This window comes from Amyelois transitella, chromosome 20 (genome assembly GCF_032362555.1).
Source record: "Amyelois transitella isolate CPQ chromosome 20, ilAmyTran1.1, whole genome shotgun sequence".
Classification (NCBI taxonomy): domain Eukaryota; kingdom Metazoa; phylum Arthropoda; class Insecta; order Lepidoptera; family Pyralidae; genus Amyelois; species Amyelois transitella.
Window position 1 is genome coordinate 3,212,463 of NC_083523.1, and position 26,824 is coordinate 3,239,286.

Here is a 26,824-nt window from a genome sequence, read left to right on the forward strand (position 1 = left end):
AAGTAACCGTTAAAGGTTAAAGGTCGATTTTTTTATGACATATGTGTTCTCTCATGATGTTCACCTGATTTGACAGAATGATTGGCCAAATAGATTTTAATTAATATGTTGAATATCCAAAATTGCAGTTTATATCGCTATTATGTAAAACAAACGGATCTCTGGCACGCAATGTTATAAGTTCTACACATACCTACATATCATCACGTCTACATCCCTTAGGGGCAACCAGAGCCTTGAAAAGGCCGCGTTCAGCAGTATGGTTCAATGATGGAATTGAAATTTAAAAATTACTATATGAATCCCAAGTTTAATAGCCTTTCCCTTAGTCGCCATTTACTACAATCATGGGAAAGATATAGAGTAGTCCTATTCTAAAGTACCGGAAAGCTATATCATGTAAATATATCTAACCATACTGAAAGTAAGCAAAAATTAAAAAAGGATAATACATACATATCTACATGAAATCAGTTCAGCCGGTTTTATTAAAGATGGAATTGAAATTCAAATAATAAATAAGTCGCTAGCGCATCACCTAAAAGAAGAATTACAAGTTTATTAGCCATTAGGTAGTAATCATATGACATCCGCGGGAAAGAGATGGAGTGGTCCTATTCTAAAGTACCCGGAACCACACGGCATAGGCATAGGTATAAACACTTTCATCTTATATCGTATATGAAAAACATAATTATCAGAATTTTATCGTAATAAACAACTATATAATAATCACGTGAAGGGCCAGGTTAAATTCCACAGTTGACCTGTCTTACATTTTTGATATCTTTATATGGCTAACAGGCGTATCGAATCATCTAAATACGATGATGACAGTACAATAGGTGACAATGAAGCGAAAGTTTCTCTCGTTATTAGTTCATTTCATTAACTTTTGTGATAAATATTTAGGTTTAAAGTAACTTGTATGCCAAAAAACCGCCCAAATATGTATGAAGGTAGTTAGAAATTTAAATTTAGATACTTACCTACCCAACATTGAGTTTAAAAAAAGCACGTCATAAAAAAATTTAAACTAAAAATAATATAAAATAAAAAAAAATTAAATGCTGTAGTCGACATTTACGAAAATGTAATTATTCCCGTTATATTAATTTAAATATTATCTGTTCTGTATGTGTAGGTACTTATATTATATTTTAAATTGTGTTGTTTTTCTGCCATAGAAAAATCAACGTACCAATTCATATCAAGTTTTCAGCCCTTTATAAACAAGCCTCTCAAGCCTCAAGATCACTAGAACTGCTATATAACGTTTTCTTCACTTACGGGGTGGGCAGAGCTAACAATCTCGGAAAGTCTGGAACGCAAGTTCAGCTGCATGGCTTGATGATGGAATTGAGAATTAAATAGTGACAGGTTGCCTATCTTTTAAGAGAAATCCCAAGTTAGTAAGCCTGAATCTTATTTGTGTGGGATAATAGTTAATTTAATTAGGTCGATTAAAACTGTTACTGCACTAAATTGTTTAATGATATCACATCCTCTTCAAAAAGTCATAATAAAATTATATTACTCCAAATTTATACCTTTTACGCTATACTATAAGGTTGATAATTATAAAGCCACGGTATTATAAAATTGAGTCACATATAACGGTAATCATTCACATCGTGTCATAATTCCTAAGACTTTCTGCATGAAACCTTTAACGAAATAAGAGCGTAATTAACTTCTAAAATTGTTATTTTGAAGGTCACCTGCCAGGCAAAATTTTCATTCAAAGTATTTCGAAATTAAAGCGAATTTCGTGTTGTAATCATGTAAGAGCTTGAAATTTTGTCAAGTATAGAAATAAATTTTAAATATAATAAAGGTTTATACTAATAAACTAAAGTTCTACACTATAATAAAGTATGAAGCAAATTTTTTTAAACAGGACATAACGGATTGAGATGCAGTTTTTTCAATAGATAGAGTGACTCTAGAAGAAGATTTCTATATATTAATGCTACCCGTGCGAATCTGGGGCAGGTTGCTAGTCTGCAATAAAATACTTACTTTAAAAAATAATAACAAAAATGTTTTTTAACCAATTTGAAAATTTTGCTTTGTTGACTTTTCTTCATGTTTTCAAGCTTTACAATCAAAACCTGAACCTTCTATAAGTTCCCAAATTTCTTCTACAAAAAAACAAGTATGTACGTACAATTTCAGCCATATTTACTCGTGAGATTTGAATACATGTACATACATAAAGCGTGAGCTCACGTATGCACTCGTATGGTTGTGTCATGATGATGCCATCGGATGCGCGAGCGCATTATTTGTGTATAGTGCAGTTAACGCCGTTCAATCACTCCTGACACAAGGAGAATGGCTTTAAAATGTCGCTCATTGAAAGTAATTCTCTCTCATCATAGCATCTAGCCACTTAAGATGAAAATACTTAGCGTGGAATAGTTATTTTGGGCATCATTGAAGCCCCCAAGGATAAAAAACTTTCCTCGTTTTTTTTTTCACATTTTCCATTATTTCTTCGCACCTTCTTCGCACCAATAGTTGCAGCGAAAAGTTATATAGCCTAAAGCCTTCATTCAATGCAAAAAGAATTTTTCAATTCGAACCAGTTGTTCACGAGATAAGCGCGTTAGAACAAACAAAGAATCAAACAAACTCTTCAGCTTTATAGTATAATTCTATCTATTTAACGAAGTATGAAAAAGTATGAGATTAAACAAAACAAATATACGTAGTAGTTCTTTATTAACTGGCTGAGTAATTTCGTTACATTAAAAAGAAAAAAAACAAAACTACTAATTGCCAATCTCCTTTTTGGCGTCGGATGAAGTGTCAACACTGTAGCAGCATTTTAGTGGCCCAGCATCATCAAAGGATTATGCGTACGCTTATAGCATAAATGTATGCTATTTCATATACGAGTACCAAGTACTGCGATCATTACTGACATCTTAGGATCTCACGATCCTATTACACGTATCTGAGTACTTAACACAATTTCAGCTATATTATACGTTGCTCAATGATTAATCCTTGTTTTGACATCAATATATGCCTTCGATTAATATATTCTTAAGGAGTTTATTTCTATTTCTAGGAAAGGAAAGGCGTTAATGAAGACCGAAGATGAGTCTGGAATTATTTTAATGCCTCTGGTTCCTTACCAGTTGTTACCAAGAATATTATTTGCATACACACGATTAACATTCAGACTGACGAACATACACTTACATATAACATCTTCTTCTACTACGGGGAAAACAGAGCTTTCAAGGCTGTAGGTAGTAGGTATTATCGTAGCCAGTTTATTTGAATGACTTACTGAGACTCAGATGCTAGCCCGTGACCATATAGAAGAATCTTAAGTTTCTTTCTCTAAGATTGAGTTAGCTCCGAAATAAGTTCGAAATTATTATGAAATATACTTAGTAGTTCTTATACTAAGTATATTTCATAATAAATACTCACATATATAAACATCCAAGAGTCAGGCCAAGTTTATCATCAAGCCCTGGCCGGGTTTCAAACCCGAGATCTACTGTGTCACAGACAAGTGTACCTACTACCGCTGCGCCACAGAGGGCTTTTAAGTTGCTACACATTTTATTGTTCTTCGAGTGCATGCTTCTATGCAGACCTGCAAAGAAGCATGGAGAGACAAAATATCTAAAAATTGTCGTTTTATTGCTGGAGATTAGTAGAGCGGTCTTGTTATTATTGTACCTTCATTACGTTTTGTAAAATCTGGACAGAAAATTAATTCAAAAACATAAAATTAGAATAAAACACAGATTACTGAGCATATAAAATTTAATTTTGACCCGATTTAACTCATTTCACAGCTTAAACAGGGAAATATACAATAATAATTCCACATGAGGACAAATATATAAACGCAATTAATTAAAACTCTAAAGTTAAATTTAAATCCAAGGTAAAACTTGTCATTCGTAACAATATAAAATCGCCATGTTTTATGGAAGCCGTATTACTTACAAAAATATCGAATTTCGACCAAATTTCTAACAACTATTTTCATACATTGCTAAATACATAAGTTGCAATATACATTATTATTATAAACATAATTAATCTAATTCTATTAGTAAGATACTAAGGTTATGGTAAGGCCACTCTAAAAATATCATTTCTCAAGCTTACTCATTTTATATTTCAAAATCTTCAGTCCATAATTTATTAAGCAATCTTCAATACAAACCATTTAACAAGTTTTTTTAGAGATTCAGTATATTTCTACACTAAGTTATTCATTACGTTAGCACCACTAATTTATCAAAAGTTGAAATTATAATAGGTGGGAAAAATGCCAAACAATAATATTTGTTATATTTAATTTAATTTTTGCAACATGAAATAACATCTAGGACCACGGAAGTTGATACGTACAACTTTGAATTATTCTTTCGAACTGAAATGCCATATGGTATATAGATTAACTATATATACTAAATTAACGATTACCGAATTTAGAACAATTTATCATCAAATCTCCCAGAATTTTTTGGTGCAAAGAATGGTCATAGCTCTCCAGCGTGGTAATGCAGCAAGTTTTCTGGGCACCTTTGCACCAGAAACTAACGGATGAGTCATAATTTATACCTCTATTTTCCGATGTTTTAATATAACAAATGTATAATTATAATAATAAATTTATCACCTAACAATCGAAGAAAAAAACCTTTTCAGAATCAGTTTAAAAATGATCGACTTTAACAGCAACAGTATTCAGAGTAGTGGTTGTAGGTAGGTGTATCTGGTCCCAATCAGTGCTGAGATGTGCTTCAGTGTCCGTGGCCTTGATGGTTAGGCCTAGGGAGGGGACGGCGTTGGCGCAGTGTGGCAGTCTCAGGGTCACGGGCCTTAGGAACACCAGACCTTGGGGACCGCACATCACTAGTGGGGACAGCATCGCTTCACCTGTCACCGAAAATGATTTAAAATATATGTACGTGTGTAATGTAGGAAAAGCTATTGTATTAGTTTTATTGAGAACTGTTATAGAAACATTATCATAGGTACGTTTAAATCTGATTCTGATTTTTTAAGTTATATACACCACAATAGCTTTTCCTGTAAATTTCATTTGTTTATTTATCATTCCAGCCTTAGAGTGGATATTAGACTTTTATAGTTATAGCAAGTGATTTTCAAGGTATTTGAGTGAGTAAGTGAATCAGTAATTTTTAAAGACATTTCAAGTAAAGTGCTGAATTTTAGGAGTTAAACTTTTGACTTAAAAGGTTTGTTATGAAATTTTAAGAAAATAATAACAAAAAGTTAAACACACAAACACAAATCGCAACACATTAATGCATTTTAAAGGCGAAGCGTAACGAAATAGAAATGGCAATAACACCAACGGAAACAGTCACAATCACACAATACAGATAACCTTAGAGATGCAAAAAACATACTAAATGAAAAAACAGACAAAATTAAAAGTTAAGAACTTGGAATTGATGAAGATATTCAAATGTTTGACGTCACACACAAAGAAGACAGAAAAAATAAATTTTCTGATAATATTTACAGTGCACAAAAATGCAATATTATCGAAGAACATACGATTATGTCGTTGATTGTAGGTAGCATAGCCGTTGGCGTCTCCTCTCCTCAATCTCTAAGTACGAGTGTATTGTGTGGTAGATGCTGCGTAAATATAAATGTTTTTGGTTTTAGAACCATTGTTAGTCATGATTATACACATAATGTTTATTAAAAATGTAATGATGTCATATTAAATAAAGTTATATAAAGTAGCATACATAATATAATTAACATGCATGATAATGATAAAATTGTACATAAATATATGGTGTGTAGTATATTAATATATTTTAAATACATACAAGTGCTTTAAGGTTTTATTCAACCTTTACACAACCCACATGCTTCTAAATAGTCCGTGCAGTACAAATAATCTACAAAACATAGCCGTTTCTACATCAATTGAAATCAGACCCATTCAATAATGCTAATCTTTATTCATTAGCAAATGTTAACCGTTTGAATTAGTAAGTGCAGACTAGGTTTCTACAAAGAGCGTGCCTCGTTACAAAAGCTTTACCGTTGTCCATATCGATTGGTGGTCCCCCCACTTGTTGGCTCAACCTCGGGTCTGACACGGTAAAATATATTTTCTGCTTGATTCCTGGTGCGATTGCTTTTGGAGGAATTATTAGAGAAACTCCCCATTGTCTATCCTCTAGCACACCACCCTCGCTATCAAAAATGCCCCATGTGGTATGAGGTGAATCAGGTGCAACTTCATCAGTTTTATTCACAGATTCATCTCCATCAGAGGTAGTTGTTTGAATAACGGTATTCTGGTTACTAATGACCGTTGTTTCATTCTGACTGGCAGACATATTTTCAGAATTATCCTGGCTTGATTCAGGACTCTTTTCTATTATTTTCTCGCAAAATGTTACAGATCGACTTGGTTTTGCTGTTTTGTCTTGCAAATCTTGGGACGTGTAAGGTGTGCTTTGTGGCTTATTTTCGAAATTCATACTACACTCGGATGCGTAATGAGTTTCCATAGAAGTGGTTGATTCATAAGGAACAGGGGACGATGTTACTTTGAGAGCATTAGAGATATGATCTGCTTTGCCATGCAACCTTGGTGCATAAACAGGTTCACCTTTCAAAATACTTGCTTCAAGATTAAGAGATTTTTGTTTTTCAGCGTCTGTCTGTGATTCTGTCAGTCTAAGTTTTGAGAAGTCTATCTCTTGGAATGTTTCATTTTCTGGGGAACTTTGAGCTTCCGATTTCGTTTGATAAACTGGTTCTCTACGAGATAAGTGGTTAGCGTCGCTCAATTCATATGGACTGCTTCTAGCACTACCATCTTCGTTAGTCAATGGAACACCTTCCTTTGTTTCCTGATGAGATTCGTAAATAACACTCTCTTTCAATTCTCTTTTGGAAACATATAAAGGTTCTCTTATTTTAGCAGAATCGCTTTCATTTGCTTCTTTCCTTGATTGATATATCATTTCCTTTTTTGCCTGATTTCTTTGTTTAATTATTTCCAACTTTTCTTCTAATCTTATACCGTAACTAGACTCTTTACTGGCAATCAGAGCTGCTTTTTGTGAAAGTATTTCTTGTTTTGATACATAGGTACATTCTGCGGATGCAGGACGTACATCGTTTCTTAAGTCAGGCATTTCATGAGAAATACCATAACGTGTATCAGAACAATTAGACTTTACTTCAGATCGTGTAGCATACGGAGACTCAGATTGCCCCAACCTTGCCATCATTTCTGTTCTGGTGGCATAAGGAGGTTCACTCATACATTTACTCATTGGAGAAACTCTGCCAGGATAATTCACCGGTGTTTGAAGTCTTCTATCCGGCCTAATTGCATACGGATTTTCAGTCCACAACGTACTTGGTGGTGGATCATATGTTCTTTTGCCATAAATAGGCTCTTTTCCAATAAAAGATCCATCCATTCTTTGTTTTAACATTTCCTCTTTCGTATTATATGGTGATTCTGAAAATCGCTGTCTTAGCATTTCCTCTTTTGTCGAATATGGACTCTCTGACACGTTTCTGTGTCTTGCCATCTGTTCTTTACTGGAATATGGCGATTCACTGTAAAGTGAAGCAGAATGTTTGAGGACTTCTTGCCTAGAAGCATACGGATTTTCTGCTTGAACTTCTGATCTGGTAGCATATGGATTATCTCTAATGCATTCAGCTCTTGAAGCATAAGGTGGATCTAAAAGTGGCATAGCTACAGTTTCATGGTTACCGTATGGATTTTCGTAACTATGATTAGAAACTTCTGATCTACTAGCATAGGGATTTTCGCTAGAGGTATTATAAAGAGAGGAGGTATATGTTCTTCTCGGCTTTGGGATTGGATCATAAACAATATGTTCTTTACTTTGGTATACTGGTTCTGGAGGTAGGGGTTGGGTAGGGTGGAATGGTTCATGTCTTTGCTGCTGTCTTTGGTAGATTGGATCTATTTTGGTAATCATGTTAAAGTTAGACGTTTGTCCATAAATGCCTCTTCTATTATACTCTATAAGAGAGTTCTGCCTACGTAACAACGGGGTAACTTTCGGTTCTGTTTCAAAATCGCACATCGAATTCTGACGTCTCAAATTTTTTACGACGGGTTTAGCGTCATAATCTCGTACCGTACAATTAGAGCCACTTCGGTCGTCACTGAAAGAGCTCTGTCTTTTTAATATCGGTTTGAGAACTGATTGCTCACAGGATGAGTTGCTTCGTTGCAACATTTGGTTCCTTATTTGTTGGTTCCTCATATGAATGCTCATATCACTGAGGTCTGATTTCTCTCGTCTCAACATCGGCATTTGTTGCATTGGTGGTCTCTGTTGCAAGTCGCTCTCGCAAAGTGACTTCTGACGAGACACTTTCTGCGATGTTTTCGTTTTCGAACGGAACAGATCGAGAACTGCGTTTTTAATGAAAGACGGCTTTTTCGATAATTTCTTTTTTGTTTTTGGCGAGAATGTTTCATCGCGCTCCAAGCTCGAGTTCATGACTTCAGATGAGCTGCGGAAACCCACAACCAAATACCCACTTAGTAACTCATGATTCAAATATGGACACCTCAGATGGATCAGTATTTAAAAGTTTTCAAAAAATCTGAAATGTCCTAGTGAAATGTAAATTTCACACAAATTTTGTGATTTTATAAAAGCATATTGAAATAAATTACTGGTAATGTAAACAAATGGGAGAAGGTTAAACTAAAATATAATATACAAAAGGAAATAAAATGTGTGAACATAATGTATGATACAGTATAATTGAATTATATATATATAATAAAGATAATTATAGACATTTAATTCAATATGCTAATTTCAAGTTGCACTAAAATGCAGACACGCACTGCCAATAGTTGTTCTGATCAACTAAATACTCTAATAGATTACATGTTAACACTTTACATTCGCCCCGATATAGAAATATATGTTACAAATATATGTATACTGTATAATAACCTTAATACTGTGGCCCAACAAGACATGTTAGTCGATTGTGAAGCGATTGGTGTTTGCATGTTAGAGCAAATTGTACAGGGGCAGAATATGAGAACCGCGATAGAATTCAAAGAAATCCGAGAAATTTTGGAAACATGCATTCTATTTTACCAGATTTTGACTGGTATAATGAACTTACTCAGAGTTTAAGACATTTGAGTTTGGACAATGTAAATGTTTCAAGACCGAGGGAAGATTTTTGCCACTTATATATAAAATGGTGCTGTGAATAATTGACACGTATTATAGAATGTTCCCTACCTTAGGTTATGCATGTGTTGAGGTTTCCTGTATAGTTCGAATGCTGACCCGCGTTGTTCTCTACTGCCGGCCAAATCTGTAATAATACCAGATGTTTTAATATTATTATTCACGTGCAATCTCAAATATTTGGCTACATCCTTAGCTCTCAAGGATTTTAAATACAATTAACTTCCACATTATAATAATGATAATAAATCTTGTATTATAAATCGAAGATGTCTACCATGAAAAAAAATGCTAACTTGATTACTCGCAAATTTATCAAGCAAACATACAATTCCAACGAGGATATTACGAGTATAAATATGAAAATAATTTTTTGTTACCTCTTCACGTGTTTTCTACTGAACCAATGTTCCTAAAATTCATATTTTAAATTAAGCTTTGACAGATAATAGTCCCTCTTTTTTTTGTAAAACAAAAGGTATAATAACTCAAATAGTTATTATAGAATGCATACCAATGAGTACATGACCACTCTATCACGTTCCCATGGATGTCGTAAAAAGCGACTCCGGGATAAGCTTATAAACTTGGGATTATTCATTGAGGCGATGGGCTAGCAACCTTCACTATTTGAATCTAAATTCTATCATTAAGCCAAACAGCTGACCGAGGCCCATCAGCTTTTCAAAACTGTTGGCTCATTCTACCCCGCAAGGGATATGGACGTGACTTTATATATGTATGTATGCGTACCAATGAGATGCGGGTTGTGGGGTAGGTTTATGGCGCGGTGGTGGGAAGGCGGGCCGGAGTACGGCGGCGACTGCGGAGGCATATGACCACCGTACATGTTTTGCTGAAAACAATACTTTCATTATCAACAATTTGCCGTGTGGTTCCCGGCACCAATACAAAATAGAATAGGACCACTCCATATCTTTCCCATGGATGTCGTAAAAGGCGACTAAGGGATAGGCTTACAAACTTGGGATTCTTTTTCAGGCGATGGGCTAGCAATCTGTCACTATTTGAATTTCAATTCCATCATAAGCTATAATAATATGAGCTGAACGAGAAAATATTTTTTAAGAAATTTCTAATTTAAAACAATGTTAAGGGACCACCCTTGTCACTAAGGGGTATGAAAAATAGATGTTGGCCGATTCACAGACCTACTCAATATGCTCACAAAATTTCATGAGAATCGGTCAAAGCGTTTCGTAGGAGTACGGAGACAAACATTGTGACACGATAGTTTTATATAAGTATAAGATAAGATAATTTATATTATTATTACCTGTTGATAATTGTTATGTTGGTTGTGGGGCCTGTGAGATGGCTGCGACAGAGAATGCTGGTGGGAGTACTGTGGGGGGAAGCCGCGGCCCACTCCTGGGGGCGGCTCCATGTTCTGTTGTGGAGAGAATGTTAATGAGCAACATAAACATAATTTGCCAAAAAGTAACCGTAAATTGTACTAGTAGTTGAGAAATATTAAACAAAGCCAATGATACAATTACGACTTTAACAAGTTTAAAACATGTCATCTTGTGATTAAAAAATTGAAAACTTAGGTGTGAGGAGTACCTATTTTATGATCCGTTAAAAATTGTTATGATTTCTAAGAATAAAATTATTTTAATAAATCCAAAAACGTATTTGTATGAGTAATATCCAATAATTCACTAATTCCAATTTATATTTTGTTAATGTACCAAATAAACGATTTTTCTTTCTTTCTTTCTTTCAACGAGCGCTGGAGACGCTGCGGCAAAATGCGGTCACTTAGGTACCCAATTTCTCCGATAGATAACATTATCTGGAGGGCGATAATGTTTGGGTTTGGTCTGAGAGAGTGTTTATATAGCGAAAGAATACTAAAAATATAATGGAAAGTACAACAATGAATGAATTTTGTAGGAAGTATAGTTATAAAAGTTATTTATTCCTATAGAAGATAGAAGGAGAAAATAATCAGTTTAAAATGTTTATATTATTCAACGTAAAAATTAAGAACATCTAACAATCAAAATTATAATATAACTCCTAACAAACAACATCATGGCAACCGTTGCTATGGCGTATACCAAGAATGTTGCCTACAAATTTTAAATAAATTTAAGTGGTCACTTACCCCATTTCTCGGATGGTTGACGTTGTCTGGAGGGCGATAATGTTTGGGTTTGGGCGGGGGGACGGGTTTGTACGGAGGCACCGCCGCTCCGGTACGCCCGCTATAGTCCGCTTGCGAAGCTGAATTTGTACGGCCGCTGTTAAAAAAAATTATATTTTTTAAATCTCTTTCCAACGACTACATTAATTGTCTTTATTCCCGGCATGAGTCCAAGTAACGTCCTCAGTAAAATGGCTGCATTTGGAAACTATAGCATTTTATAACCAGGAGGAACATTAATACTGAATTTGGTCGGTCGCTGTTAAAAAAATTTTTTTTAATCTCTTTCCAACGACTACATTCATCATCTTTATTTCCGGTGTTAGTTCTGGTTACCAGAAAAATGGCTGCATTTGGAGACTGTACCGTTTTATTACCAGGAGCAATATTTATCCTGAATTTGATTAGTCACTGATAAAAAAAAATCTTTTTATCTCTTTCCAACGAGTACATTCATCATCTTTATTTCCGGTGTCAGTTCTGGTTACCAGAAAAATGGCTGCATTTGGAGACTGTACCGTTTTATTACTAGGAACAACATTAATACTGAATTTGACCGCCGAGTCGCTAATAAAAAAAAATTCCATCTCTTTCCAACGACTACATTCATCATCTTTATTTCCGGTGTTAGTTCTGGTTACCAGAAAAATGGCTACAATTGGCGACTGTACCCTTTTATTACCAGGAGCAAAATCAATACAATTTTTTTATGCATTTATATTCTTCATCTAACCTGTATTTAGCATGGTCATTAGTGGGCACACTGGGTAAGGACGGTCCCCTGGCATGCATCGGCTGTTGGTGCGGGCTGCTGCCGTTCATCGGCGGGGGACGGCTGCACTGCGGGCTTCTGTAGTCTGGAGTCCTGTGGCTGTGACAATATTATTATATTTATAACGAAAGAAAGGTGCAATCTCAGGTTACCCCTACTAAAATGCTATCGCTGTTTCGCTTTTTATTATCACGTGAAACGGGACAGCGATAGATTATCGCGCGATAAAAATGTCATCTCGCATGCTATACTAGTAAAGAGGGTAGATCAATACGTTATGTTAGTAAATGGTTGGAATTAGAATGCTAAAACAAACGTACCATTATCAGATTGGACACTAAATGACAAGACATTCTTATAAAATTAATAAAGGCCAGGTCAAGACCACGTATAAAAATATTGATGAATAGTTTTTGAAGTTATCTTTGAATAGGTATCCTTCCAAGGAAGACCAAGACTATCCTGATGTTAAACGTTATTTTATAAGTCTTACCTATAATTACTATCTGGGTTTCTGTAATCCAAGGAATTGTGTTCGTGTGAGTTGGAATTCCTCTGTGGACTCTGCTGGGCTGCTATTTGGTTCTGGTTCGGAGGCGGGGGCGGGTCCATTTTGCTGTAACAAGAACAAATCATCATCATTCTGGCGTTAGTTCCTAGTCGTTTCCTCATCAATTTGGAGAGAAGCGGGAGTCATCCCATAACCATGATTCTGTATTGTATATGTCAGCCTTTTTGGATTTCCGTTGTTGCTTGTGGTAAAATTACTTCCCTTTAGTTTTTTCGCGACATTTTCAGGAGCATGTGTAATCTTAGAAAATGTCACTATATGGTTATCCATTTTACGGTTGTAGGTATTATAGCTAGGGTTTAAATCATAAAAAAAAGAATCTGAAAAATGGTCAATTGGGTCTAAGAGGAGGGACAGAGTGATAGAGAGTTTAACTTACACAGTGGGAGCAACTTTGAGATCGTCCGGCGCGTTCGGCGGGAGTCTGCCTACCCCTGAACCGTTGTTAGCTCCATTATAGTCGTACGTCGTGGTGCCATCGTAAGAACTTTGCTGTTAGGGACATTAAAGGTAATTGTATGAGTAATATCAACATAGACACAGTACACAGAAAATCTAGTAGCGTATAATTCACGACAAATCTGCACTTTTAGTGTGCCAGTTACACAAAAAGCTATAAATATATAAAGCGATAAATTTTTGTATTTTTTTTAATTATAATTATCTTTTAATATTTCCCCTGGGTTTGTCTCGCATTTGTTATGAACTTTGAACAAGAGGTACATAGCGATTATTTTTGTTTGTCATTTAGTACTTACCGGATTGCCCTGATGTCGATGTCTATCCAAAGAGTTCTGTTGCGTGGGCTGAATTATCATGCTAGTCGGCCTAGCGGTGTAGGTTGGCGCTTCGTCGCTACCCGCTTCTTTGGGAGGGCCGAAGAGACGCTCCTGAGCACTTGGACGGTTAGGTGTCTAAAAAATTTATAGAAGACTTAAATGTTTTATTACACCAAATTTTTTGAGAAGTTTTGCTGCCTTTTACTCGTATAGTGAACGAAATAAATACGTATCTAAATCGAAAAATGGGGACATAATTTGCAAAAATTACTCTTTTTTGTGAAAAGAGAGCTGACGTGTTCCTTTCAATTCAATCCCTATAATCCAAATAAAAAAGATGCAAACACTTCACCCACAAAGCTGTAATCTCCAACAAGAATACTTACAGCTGGATTATGCCTGAGAGCATGCGGTGGTCTTCCAGGAGGTGGAGCTGGCAGCAGAACACCGCCAGCTGGTCTGCCAACAGTTCTCGGCGGTAACTCAGGCACAGTCCCGTACAATGGAGATTGTGGGGGCGTCATGGTGTTGTATTGTGCATCGTTCATGTGAGGTTTGTGCCCGTTAGTGGTGGCTGAGAAACCGTATTTGCTATCGCCGTACCCGCCTTGCTGTTAGGGTTTTATTAGAGATTGAGATTAGTAGCGGTGTTGTCTCTAGTCTTTTGTAGAAAATCTCTGAATATTTAATGTTGAAAGGAACTCCTTAAAAATATGGAGCTCTTAATATATAGGTTAATAGTTTTGGTTTCGTGTTGTCTTTTACAGCCTATAGTGCGAAATTAACATTGTCTTTTGCAGTAGCTTTGAACAAATGAGAATCTCTGATCTAATCAAGGAACAAACATCTTAGTCCCTTCAAAAATAAAGAGTTTTCAATTCATAGCTACATCGTAGAATGGAATAAACTTAGTGAGGTGATGAACCATTCAATTGGATGTTATTATAAAATTTAGGTGCTGAAGTAAGAGCAAGAAATAAAGTTAAACATTATCTTGCTTCAGTGCATAAATAGTGACGTCAGTAAGTAAAAAGAACAAGATAACCGTGAATGATTGTGCCGAACAGGACAATGATAAGGGACACACATTTGATAGATCATGAATTATACCAACCGTGTATGGAGGTGGCACTGCGTCAGCCATGTGGTTCATATCGTCATCTCTGTCCATATTATCCTGGGTTGTTGCTATCGACGGGTCGGATGATGATTTCACCAATCTTGGCGCAGGCGGAGGGCTGACTTCCAAATCACTTTCTGGACTAGATGCGTAGGACAATCTGTTTTCTGTACTCGATGACATTGAGAATAAGAAGTCATCGGACAATGGCTCAGGCCTCTGTTTTCCATCCGCCATTTTGTAGATATCCACCATTTTGTTTTGCAGCGTCCGGTAGGGATGGTTTATGGAATGGGGTGACAAGACAAGACAAATGAATGATTGCAGATAAAAAGTTATAAAAACTTAAAACGGGATTTAGCTGTGAATGATTATGTTTTTGACACTATACACACTATTAATCAACTTTCAATTTAGTTGATAAATTAAACGTAATAAAGTGTTAATTGAAAGTATAAAACATCGGTATATTGGTCATGTTTACAAGAAAACTATAACACACTCATTGGACAAAAATATTTTGTAACAATTAAAATAAACTTAACATAAAAATAACACAATAAGCAAATGCATATAAAAGCAATATAAACTACAAATAAAAAGCAAACGACATGCAGCAGATATACAAATAACGAGCAAAAATAGTGCAGGATATTAAAGATTGTGCTTACTTCTAAATGGTAACTTTCATTAGTATCTAAGTTAACACTAAACATATCCCAAATGCTGTTCAGAAACAGGTTTATTTATATGAGGCGCTTCATCTCTTTCTGCTTGGGTTTGGTCTTTTTCTTTCTCATCAGTTAACTTGAGAGAAGGCAAGGAGAGATTTTTCATTTTATTTAAAGATCTTTCACTTGCTATAGGAAGAGTGCGGATTTCGCTAACAGTCCTCACTTCGGAAAAACGATTAGGATCTGCAGCTGACTTCAGGTTACATTTGCAGTTTGGAATCTTGCATGATTGCCGTAAAGGTTTGTCTAATTGCTTCAAAGCAGATTTTGGAAAGTCTTTTTGCAATCGTAACTTCCATTCTGGGACTTCAGAAGGTTTGAGCCCATTCTCTTTTTGAAAGAAAGCTGATGCAAGAGTGAATTGTTCCGACATTGGAACAACTGAAGATGGTCTTTGGAGATTTGGCACCGGAGATTTAGAAGACGTTTCTAAAACACTGTACGGTCTAAAAGTCTGCAATGGAGGATTTGGTTTGGCGAATATTTGAGCTATTTCTGGACTATTCATTCCAGGTTGAATTTTAGGGCTAAGTTTCATTCTTTGATAATAACTTAGCCTTTCATCGTAAGGATAGTTGGCAAGAGTATGGCGATTCTTATTTAAGTAAGTATTTGGGACACCGTACAAGGCATTGTTTGGCATGCAAGGTAAAGTTTCCGAGTAGTAATATGGCACTACGTGATTTCTGTTAGCATCATAAACTTGTTCATGGCGCTTCGTGATTTTGTTAGAATTTAATGGCACAGGCTGTGGCGAGATAGTGGTTCTTTGGGGGGATGAGGGGTAGAAATTGAGGGGGTAGGAGATTGGATAGAAGGCGGGGTAAGGAGATGGAGGGATGGGGAAATATATGTCCGACACCAGTTCAACGTGCTACACCGCAAGACAAAGAAACGAATTGGTTAATAAATAAATAGATTATGTTGAAATATTACGCTCAGCTTTAAGCTGGAGACAAACTGACGGAGTTTAACTATTTAGGAAAAAAATAACACCAATTCTCAAAATATATCGTCAAATACTTCAGATGAGCGTGATATTTCTTGAAAATACATTAAATATTGTAAAGAGTATTTTTACAAGACTTCTAAGAGCACAGTTTTACCAAATGCACCAATTGCCACCAAGCATCTTGAAGCATGATGCGTTACTGCTGTGATAGACAACATATTAATTTTACATTTAATAGTAGATAATATAGAACTTTCTCGTTATTTTTGAAACAATTAACCCAATATGACAAAAGAGTAGATCTGAGATAAATATCTAAGTTAATTTTTAAGTAAATACTTAAACAAAATAAAACAATACACACTCTTGGGCATTTATTAAACTAATAAAAGGTAATAGGAAAATTAAAACAAAAAAAACAGATCAAATATCTTGAGATAAAGTTTATAAACATTTATTTAAGTTTACATCAAAATTAAATGTAAAAAAATCCACAATCAAAACTAATCTCATAATGAACAATTTCATATGGTTGAGTTATTAATTAAAGTTATTGAAATGTCATAGACACAAAGTTGTAAGGGCATAGAAATTTATTTCCGCAGTCTCATAAAAAAAAACGAAAATTTATCCAAAATGTCTACCATCAAACTTCAGTCTACTCTTTTGTCCGAACCACCACCAAACTCCACCAACTCTCACCTTGGTCTCCGACACCCAGAGTTGGGTCTGCTGGGTCCTCTGTAGCAGCTCCACCAGTTTATTGAACCAGGTATTCTGATTCGCCTCACTGAGGGTAATTGTGTGGGTGAAAACGTGGCCCCAAACGCGCTCCATATGCTGACATTGTTCTAGAAGCTTCTTTGACGATTTGTGGGCTGATCTGTAGAAGTACCCGCATTTAAATTAATATGTTCTATTTGACGGTTGATTGGAAGATATATCTCTTAATGGGATCAGTCAGTCGTTTTTATTTATTCTCACTAATATGTTTATTCCTCAGTGAATAATTTATATCTCTTTCTGACTCGTCTAATAAGAAAGAGATAAAAGGAAACAAATCCCACAATGCACTATTTGTTTGCTTGTTTGTAATTCTATTTTTCTTACATTAAATACTATTATAGCCCTTCAAGGTCATTTGGAAAGTTATATTTAGGAGTTTAGCTACTAGTTCGTAGTTCTTTTTTATGTCCTACCTGCAGGTATACATAACAAAATCATAACAAGGTTTTGTCTGTTAATATGTTTACTTCTACTCCTAAATACTTGCTCCTTAATCTATGCTTGTTATCAGCCTTCAAGAATATCACAATGGGTTGGAACTGTGCATAGTTCTGCCAATCCAATGCGTTTCGAGTTATATCCAACAACGCATATCTTCCCCTTTCTTTCTTATAACACCAATCAGAAAAAGACGGAGAGAAAACTTGACGATCCCATCTCTTTCAAATGCATCTAATGCATCGAAAGAAGTGGCAAGAGAATAAGGTCTAATTTTACACTATTTTATGATACCCTTTTTGTCATGGGATGCCATGTTTAATTTTTATACACTATTTGTCATGCGACGCCATGTTTTCAAATATTGTTTTTAGTTTTTTTATTCATGTATTTTTAGTTTAATATAAATAATACTTACTTCGGAAGACCAGCTCTCAGTTGCTTGATGATATGTTTATTATCAGCCTTCATGAATATCACAATGGGGTAGAACTGTGCATAGTTCAAGCGATCTACAGCGTTTGGAGTTATATCCAACAACGCATGTTTCCCCCTCTCCATGATGTTTCTGATGCTGGATAAACGAATGATGCCGGCTGATTTGGTCTTGCTGTCTTCTAAGGTGCTGTCCATTTCTGAAATGAACGGTACATACATAGTGGTCACATCTTAACTTCTTATTCAAGACAGTTGTCTTCGTCTACCTAAGACAGCCAACTGTCTTGAAAAGATTGAAAGGCCACGTTGAGCTGAATGGCTTAATGAGTGAATTGAGATTCAAATAGTGACACGTTGCTAGCACATCGCCTAAAAGAAGAATATGAACAGAATAATAAATCAAAATAACTATTTAACTTGACCAAATTAAGTACTGGGATGGTCTTCTAATTTCATCCCAGTTGATTGTGTTCCCGTAAAATTTACAATGTGAGAATTCATTTATTAAGAATTGATTAAGAATTGTTATTCGAGACTTGTGTTACAAGATACTTACTCAATGATACTATATTTTATAAAACCTACATATATAGATAAACATCCAAGACCTATGCCAATCAGAAAAAAATTGTTTCCCATCATGCCCTAGCCAGGATTCGAAGTCGGGACCACCGATGTCACAGACAAGCGAAAATATGAATTGAACAAACATACTTGGCGACGCGAATTTATCCGGACTTTCTGACAGTAGTCTCTCCCGGGCTATATCGGCGACTGCTCCCAACACTATGACGGGGCGTACAAAGCCTGGCTGCTTGAGAACCACTCTCTCGTAAGCGGGGAACTTGCTGATGCTATCAGACAGAACTACTTCGTCCCAATGTTCCTATAACAGAAAATAAGGAAATATAATAAAATTGTATCTGACCGATGTCAGAGATATTGCCGCGTAATCGACGTGGTATATCTTTATAGGACCAATAGGAGTCACCAATTAAATTTCTGTCTATTTTAGAAGTTTTTAAAAATAAATAATTCTCAGTTCAACGTCACCAAGAGTCACGCATAACTGTAAATTGTTATGAAGGGTGTTCACTTTAAGGAACACGTTACCACTACAGATAGACAATATACCTGTCAAAAGACTATTTAGTCTTTTCCCCGGGGCTTCTTTTCAGCCTTCGCCTTGTTCAGAAGCGTGCCTGTCAGGACGCCTAGATGGTTCCGGCCTTTGTTAATTCCTACTATTAATCTTATACTAATCTTTCTTGTCTATACAAGACAAGAAAGGTTAGTATTAGATTAACAGTCATAAATTAAAAAAAAAATCATACCTTCCCAAGACTCTTGCTCCTCCTATGCGTAGACCTTCTCCTTCTAAAGAAGTTAGTCTTCCCGTCATTCCCGGACATTTCCTTCTTGGTCGCGTTGAACTGCGCTGTGGCCAGTTCTTCAGCCCTCGCCTTGTTGGGGATCGTGCCTTTTTGGACCTCTTGGTTGTTCCGACCTTTGATAAAAATATTTATTAAAAATAGTACTGACTAATCATATAAGTAACATTATTTATTCGACTGCAAAAATGGTTATATTTTGCGGGTATCTTCAACGTTTGTTCTAGATGACACCCACAACTCCGCCGGCATGTAAATTTAATTGTACGATTAACGACCGTCGGAGAACAATTTTTAGACTCTATTATAAGATATAGATTAATTACTTGCAAACAACATGCTTGTCTATGTTTATAAGGCTCGTCTGAATGTATGTCCTAATCTCGAAAAGTTGTGGACGAATTTTGTTCCTGTTTAAAATGATGGAAAGAAGTTTTCTGAAGAAAATTTATATCTATCTATAAATGCTACCCGTGTCAAGCCGGGTATGTCATTCATACATACATATAATCACGCCTCTCTCCCGGAGGGGTAGACAGAGACTACCTCTTTCCACTTGCCACGATCTCTGCATACTTCCTTCGCTTCATCCACATTCATAACTCATTAGTAAATAAATAAATAATAATAGTCATTCATTAGTAAATAAATAAAGGTACATACCTATCCTGAAGACCTGCCAAGCTCCCACAGTGCCGTTATGAAGTGTGTCCACTACATGAAACACGTCGCCACAGCGGAAAGACATCTCGCCGTCCGTCGGCTCCGTGTAGTGGAAGTGAGTCTTTATGTGGAACGAGTCTCCCGCTGGAAAGCAAATAATAGTATTTTTAAAGCCTACTTTATTTTTATGTGGCCGGGGTTGATCAGTAGTTCAACCGTTTAAAAACACTGGAACCAAACGATGTCAGACATTGAATATTTATTTATTCAAACTTTACAGCATAACAAAATTATTAAAACTAGCTGTTATCCGCAGCTCCATCGCCAAATGATGTAGACCATATCTTGGGTCATACCAATCATTTAATGTATGTCTATAAATTTGTGATTTTTCTATTGTATCTTAAGTTGAGACCTGAATAAATTATCTATTTGATATTTTTTTAAAGCTGAGAAGCATTTAGTTACTACCTAAATAAATACTACCATAATTCCAAATTTAATTAAAAACACTATGGATTATTTTATACTTGAAAATTTGAATCCACACAGGATTCAAATTTTCAAGTAGGTATAAAATAAATATACATAAATATATGTATACAAGACAAATTACACATATTGAGTTAGCCTCGAAGTTCGAGACTTGTGTTACGAGATACTAACTCAACGATATCACTATAAAGTATCACTGAACTAAAAATAGCTGAGACGTGAAACTCACGCATTTGTCCGCTAGCCACCGCGTTGTATTCATCAGGGGAATGCTGCACGATCAGGTCAATACGGTCTTGCAGGCTCAACAAGAACAGAACAGCTTCTTCCCGGGTCACTCCCTTCATTTCCATGTCGTTCACCTGCGGAACAAAACCATTACTGAGCATATCCAATGGATGTTGTAATAGGCGACTAAGGGATAGGCTTATAAACTTGGAATCCTCTTCAAGGCGACGGTCTAGCAACCTGTCACTATTTGAATCACGATTCCATCTTTTCAAAACGGTTTCCTCTGTCTACTCCGCAAGGGAAATAGACGTGATTATATGTATGTATGTACTGAGCATGGAGTCAAATGGTTTCTCTCTTCACTCCACTTAATACTTCGAAGCCGAGTATCATCTAAACTCATACGTTTAGATGATACTGTGTGGCGTGGAACTGGGTGACGAACAAAAAATTTTAAGGTTTTGTTCTTAATCAATTATAGGTTCGATTATATATTATTTGTGCCATTTTTGATATGTTTAATTGCATTTTTGTTGAATAAAGACAGAGGGTTGAATAAAGACTGTAAATATTATTATTATTAATAAAGATTATTGAATATCCTTATTTAACTATTCGTTAATTCAGACAAGCCGACGTAATTCTACGGGAAGTACGTTGGGTAGCTACAACAACAACCCTATAATATACACTCGCTAATGGTCCTTCAGGCCGGATTCGAGCATACCTTGAGGATTTTATCAGCGGGCTGCAACCCCTGCAGGGCAGCCGGGCTGGTGGGCTGCACTCCGCACACGAACACGCCCGACCTGTTCCCGCCGCACAGCCGCAACCCCACCGAACCTTCTTTTTGGAAGCTGATGAGACGGGGCTCGCTCCTGGTAAAAATTAAAGTATTAGTATAACATATAATCACGTCTATATACCCTGCGGGGTAGATCTGTCTACCCCGCTAGTCTCTTTTCTTAGCCAGAGCTAACAATCACCAAAGAGACTGAAAGGCCCCGTTCAGCTTTTTGGCTTAATGATAGAATTGAGATTGAAGTCACTATTTCAATCTCAATTCTATCATTGGTTGCCCTAGCTATGCTAGCCCATCGTCTAAAGAGGAATCCCAAATGCTTAAAAGTGTTATCGACCTTGTGTAATACACAATAAGCACCTGGATACTTCAATTACCTATGTTGTTACATATGATTGTTCGATAAATCTATAGGTATATTGAAAACGAAGAACCCAGAATTCACCTTTGACTATGATCCAGAAATGAGAATGAACTTATTCAGTGCGACTGTTGCCCTGCTGTTGACCCTACTACCAAGGGTATGAACTATTTACTTAAGTCTTTAGTGATACTAAAGAAAGGTAAATGGCAACAGAAAACAAAAATCTTCTTACGCTATTCTTCTAAACGGATTTTTTCCTCTGATTACAGTCAAAATAATTGTTTCTTTTTTTACTCACGGTGGTTTGGTCCTTTGATTATTCATTCCATCTTCTTCATATAGCTGTCTTCTACTGCTGTAGTAATCTGCAAATAGAAATTTAAATCATTTGAAAAACAAAATCATTTGTCAGGTGTTGAATTGAACTAGTTTGGGGTTTATTCACCTTCCTTATAACATTTGAAGAGATACATTACTCTTTGTTGTAGATAATACCTTCGCTCCTTGGAGGCAGTGGTCTCGGAGGCTGCTCATCACGAGACATGGCTCTTCCATCATTGCTTCTACCTCTGACTAGAACAGCGATGTACAGATTCTGTCCACTGCTAGAGTAGTTATAGTTAAGAGATCTTAACTTCACTTCTTTACAGTGGTGGTCTCGGAGGTTACCCATCATGAGACATAGTTCGTCTGTCGTTTATTCCTTCTCATCAAACGAAATAGTTAAGACTATGATTGCTGTCTGCCATCACTGGGGCAGCTACCTACAGTGCACTACTAAGTCCTAATAAGAGCTTCCTTCAACAACTTTTACAAGTCGTTCCCTAGCTACGTATAAATTCAGTCCACTGAGAGAGTATGTTTATGAGATTTCACCTAATGCTAAGAGGATCTAATCTTCATTCAATCCACTACTTGATGTTAAAGAGATCTTACCTTCGCTTCTTGGAGGCGGTGGTCTCGGAGGCTGCTCATCATGAGACATGGCTCTCCTATCATTGCTTCCTCCTCTGACTGGGGCAGCAACGTACAGATTCTGTCCACTGCTAGAGTACGCTGGTGAGATCTGTTCATTGTTACCGCTGTACACGTTGTGGGCTGGGGCTTCTGTAACGAATGGAATTTCGGGTAGGTTAAGGTCTGTAAGTTTAGATCTAAAAGATAAACGCTAGAAAGATGACAACTTTGCACGCTCATAGTTCAAAATGGATATATTTGTATTTTTTAGTAGCTTTGGTTTCGCTTCAATGTTTTTCTTATAAACTTTCACGTTTTGCCGGTTCATCGGTCGGTCATCATACAATTTGAGCCATCACTGCTTAGCGCGACTTTTTACAATCATGGCACAGAAGTTTCGGCGTCATAAAATAAATTGAGTTCCGTCGCCTCACGTTGCATCACAATAATAAATAATTTGTCGCTTACCTAAACTATTATAATTATTCTGGAAGTTTCCATTTGTCACCGTTTCCTCTCTGATCAGTTCTCGAGTCACGACCAAGTTTAGTCTATCCTTGCAAGATTCCACCAGCTTCCTCGCCTCTTTCAAGGTCATAGCGTCGGTAACCGCCGTGTTGTTGATTCTGGTGACCACATCGCCTTCGCAAAGACCTTGGCCAGCTTGGTTAAGCTGCTCTCGGGCCCTCAATGTGAGTTCTTTGACGTAGAGTTTGCATCCTAGGACTATTCCGAAATCTAGAAGAATTCATAATTTGTTAGTCGCTGTAAAGATTTTTACGGCCCCTATGGCGCAGCGGTAGTACGCTCGTCTGTGACCCCGGAGGTCCCGGGTTCGAATCCCGGCCAGGGCATGATGAGAAAAGAATTTTTTCTGATTGGCCTGGGTCTTGGATGTTTATCTATATAAGTATTCATTATAAAATATAGTATCGTTGAGTTAGTATCTCGTAACACAAGTCTCGAACTTAGTTCGAGGCTAATTCAATCTGTGTAATTTGTCCCGTATATATTTATATTTATCTATATTTTTAAAAATTGTCTAATTTTTCTGCCGTTATAATTTATGAATATCCAGATTAGAAAAAAATTCGCTTATGAATAGGTTTGCCGAACCGCGGAACACAGCTAAATATAGACATCTCTCTTTTCCACAGTGAGGGTGCAATCGGGACCAATACCCAGGTGGATAATGAATACCATCAACCATTCCTTGTTACCCTATGATGCACAATAAATAGCAGAGCATTTTCAAGAGACTTAATTACACATTTTTCAAGCTCAGTGTCAGGTCAAACTCACCTTCTTTCTTCCCATTCCTCGTCAAGGCTAGTTTTATCGTTGTCGGCGCAGTTGGCGGCGGTGCTGGCGCTCTTCTTCTGACCACGAGAGAGACCGTCGCTCCAGAGTCCCGAAGGACCTGCACTGCTCTTGCGTACTCCACATTTTCTAAAGGCACTCCGTTAACGGAGACTATCCTGTCGTTTACTCTGTTAATAAAAGGAATTTACGAAATTTATTAGACAAAGACTAGGAACTTCTTTTTATGTAGTATATCTAATGATAAAACCAAGATCCTCCTTATTAAATCATTAATTCATATAATCACGTCTATATCCCAGCAGTTCTGAAAGACTGATAGGCCACGTTGAGCTGTTAGGCTTAATTATAGAATCGAGATTCAAATAGTGACAGATAACTAACCCATCGCCTAAAAGAAGAATCCCATGATTAGCTTATAAAATCACGAAAAACAAATGGAAGTCGCTTCATGTACCTGAACTTCCTACTTACACACGCCTGGATCGTGATTATAGATGAACCATTTTTGTTACTCCGTAGTTTTTCTACGAAGTTCTGACCAATGTTTTTCTTACACTTGTTAAGATTATAACATAACCTGCTTCCATCTAATGTAGATTGTAATTGTAATACCTTGTACAAGCGACTTCATGTGCGTAAACGAGATTCGAATCTTATAAGTTCACATACCAATTTTTTGTAAGTATGACAGATAACGTAGAAAAGTAACTCACTGCAGCTTATCCTCAGCAGGACCGCCTCTAAGCACGTCAGAGACAGCAATGGAGGGATCCCCGCTGGCGAAGTGTGGGTTGTCCCTGCCTCCAGACACGGCGATCCCGAAACCGTAACCGGGAACCCTGTTGAGTCGCACACGATGTGTTTCCCAGCCAGCGCTACGTTCGGCCGTCTGAAAGATACAACAAAGATTTTAATGGACTGGTACTTCAAATATACAAGACAACCTTAAAAATAGATTTAAGAACTTATGACGTCAACACAACTTATAAGTACTGTCGCTTCTAAAGCGCAAGAGTAGATGCGGCGGAACAAATTTGAAAGGGAAGACCTATACGCCAACATACTGTGATCAAATCGGGGAAACGTTCTGAGAAACGATCAGGCAAAGAATACCAAATTAACTGACTTATATGTAATTAATAAATGTGGAGTAATCAAAAGTATGTAAGTTGTTGTTGTGACTACAATAAAAAAGAAAATATTGCAACAGCTACAAGTATGCATGAAAAGGAGTAATGTAAGAAAAGGAGCGGTTATAATATACATACTTAAGGTTTCTTACATACATGAATACATATTGTCACCGCTATATCCCTTGCGGGGTAAACAGAGCCAACATTCGTGAAAAGACTGAAAGGCCACGTTCAACTGTATGGCTTTATCATGGAATTTAGATTCAAATAGTGACAGGTCGCTAGCCCATCGCCTACATGGGGAATACCAAATTTATAAGCCTATCCCTTAGTCGCCTTTTACGACATCCATGGGAATATGGAGTGGTTCTACCTAGTATAAAAGTAGAATAGCATCCAATCCTTTCTAACAATGTCCAAAATATCACTCAAAATCAGTTCCAGTCGCTTGGAAGTCATTGCGTGGTGTGTTGATTACATCAGCAACCATTGTAAGCTGATTGGAATCCTATATTTCAATGGCTCGTTACGGACAAACAACATATCTTCGCCGGATTGTTATGGAAAACTGTGTAGAGTGTACTTGGACTGGGGTTTAAGACGATTTGTAATGTTTTTATGCCATGTATTTATTTCTGTACTATGGTGTGTTTGTTTTAAAATTCTGAGTACAACAGGATCGTTCCGTCTTCTTCCCGTGGATATTGTTAGGGAAGACTTGGAGAATAATCACTTATCCACTAGTGAGACAACATCCATCCTCAGTGAAATAGGATTGAAAAGAAAGGTCAGAAAGTAAATTCGGGTAATTATCTGAATTCTCAGATCGTTCGAGGTCATAGCCTTGAGATCGCCAATGAGGCAATGACCATATGTCATGACATAGCTGAGTGGACACTTTTACTAGCGTATAAGTTAGAATAAGATTTTTTTTCGTATTGTGTGCTTAAAATAAAATAACTTCTTTCTTTGTTTCAATACTGGAGAAAATTATAGGAAACTTATTATACCAGAAGAGGATAAATCAATGCCATTAACAATAATTATTATAAGTATTTCATGACCTTAAACACTACATAGTAAACAACAAAGTCGCTATTTTAGTCTGTTTGTCTGTATGCTTAAATCTTTAAAATTACGCAACGGATTTTGATGCGGTTTTTTGTAACAGGTAGAGCGATTCAAGAGGAACGTTTTTATGTATAATAACATTTATAATTTTGCACCCGTGCGAAGCCGGGGCGGGTCGCTAGTAAAGGATAACAATGATCAAAGAAATATAGTCTAAGAATTCGCAGATCATTGACTTGTAAGCAGACAAGACATGTGATGAATAATTGAGTGTTGAATTCGCGATTCGCGTTACGTCCCCTGTTTCTTGATCTGTTTCACACAATACATTATGTATGTTTATGACGTTGAATCCGGGTGTGATGTTGTGTAGATTTTTT

General features: G+C 36.5%; 1 protein-coding gene across 8 annotated transcripts in view; it reads right to left on the bottom strand.

Annotated features, from left to right (window-relative positions):
- Positions 1-4,455: 4,455 nt before the first annotated feature.
- The window catches only part of LOC106131571 (tight junction protein ZO-2), an 84,287-nt gene continuing 61,918 nt past the window's right edge, over positions 4,456-26,824 (bottom strand). For 5 of the 8 annotated variants that reach the window (XM_013330697.2, XM_013330698.2, XM_060949834.1 and 2 more), the window contains 24 exons: positions 24,954-25,129; positions 24,220-24,407; positions 23,386-23,655; positions 22,897-23,067; positions 22,259-22,325; positions 21,522-21,672; positions 20,793-20,925; positions 20,069-20,212; positions 19,349-19,521; positions 18,729-18,900; positions 17,995-18,211; positions 17,055-17,235; positions 14,661-14,885; positions 13,933-14,157; positions 13,526-13,681; positions 13,147-13,259; positions 12,690-12,812; positions 12,158-12,295; positions 11,386-11,521; positions 10,549-10,662; positions 10,005-10,107; positions 9,303-9,378; positions 6,071-8,547; positions 4,456-4,920 (listed from right to left, as the gene is read on the bottom strand). In XM_013330697.2, the coding sequence (XP_013186151.2) occupies positions 4,697-4,920; positions 6,071-8,547; positions 9,303-9,378; positions 10,005-10,107; positions 10,549-10,662; positions 11,386-11,521; positions 12,158-12,295; positions 12,690-12,812; positions 13,147-13,259; positions 13,526-13,681; positions 13,933-14,157; positions 14,661-14,885; positions 17,055-17,235; positions 17,995-18,211; positions 18,729-18,900; positions 19,349-19,521; positions 20,069-20,212; positions 20,793-20,925; positions 21,522-21,672; positions 22,259-22,325; positions 22,897-23,067; positions 23,386-23,655; positions 24,220-24,407; positions 24,954-25,129 (6,153 nt within the window). In that variant the 3' untranslated portion in view covers positions 4,456-4,696. Of the gene's footprint in view, positions 4,921-5,568; positions 5,653-6,070; positions 8,548-9,302; positions 9,379-10,004; positions 10,108-10,548; positions 10,663-11,385; positions 11,522-12,157; positions 12,296-12,689; positions 12,813-13,146; positions 13,260-13,525; positions 13,682-13,932; positions 14,158-14,660; positions 14,886-17,054; positions 17,236-17,994; positions 18,212-18,728; positions 18,901-19,348; positions 19,522-20,068; positions 20,213-20,792; positions 20,926-21,521; positions 21,673-22,258; positions 22,326-22,896; positions 23,068-23,385; positions 23,656-24,219; positions 24,408-24,953; positions 25,130-26,824 lie in introns of all 8 variants that reach the window. The other 3 variants (XM_013330703.2, XM_013330700.2, XM_013330704.2) reach the window with 3 other exon arrangements.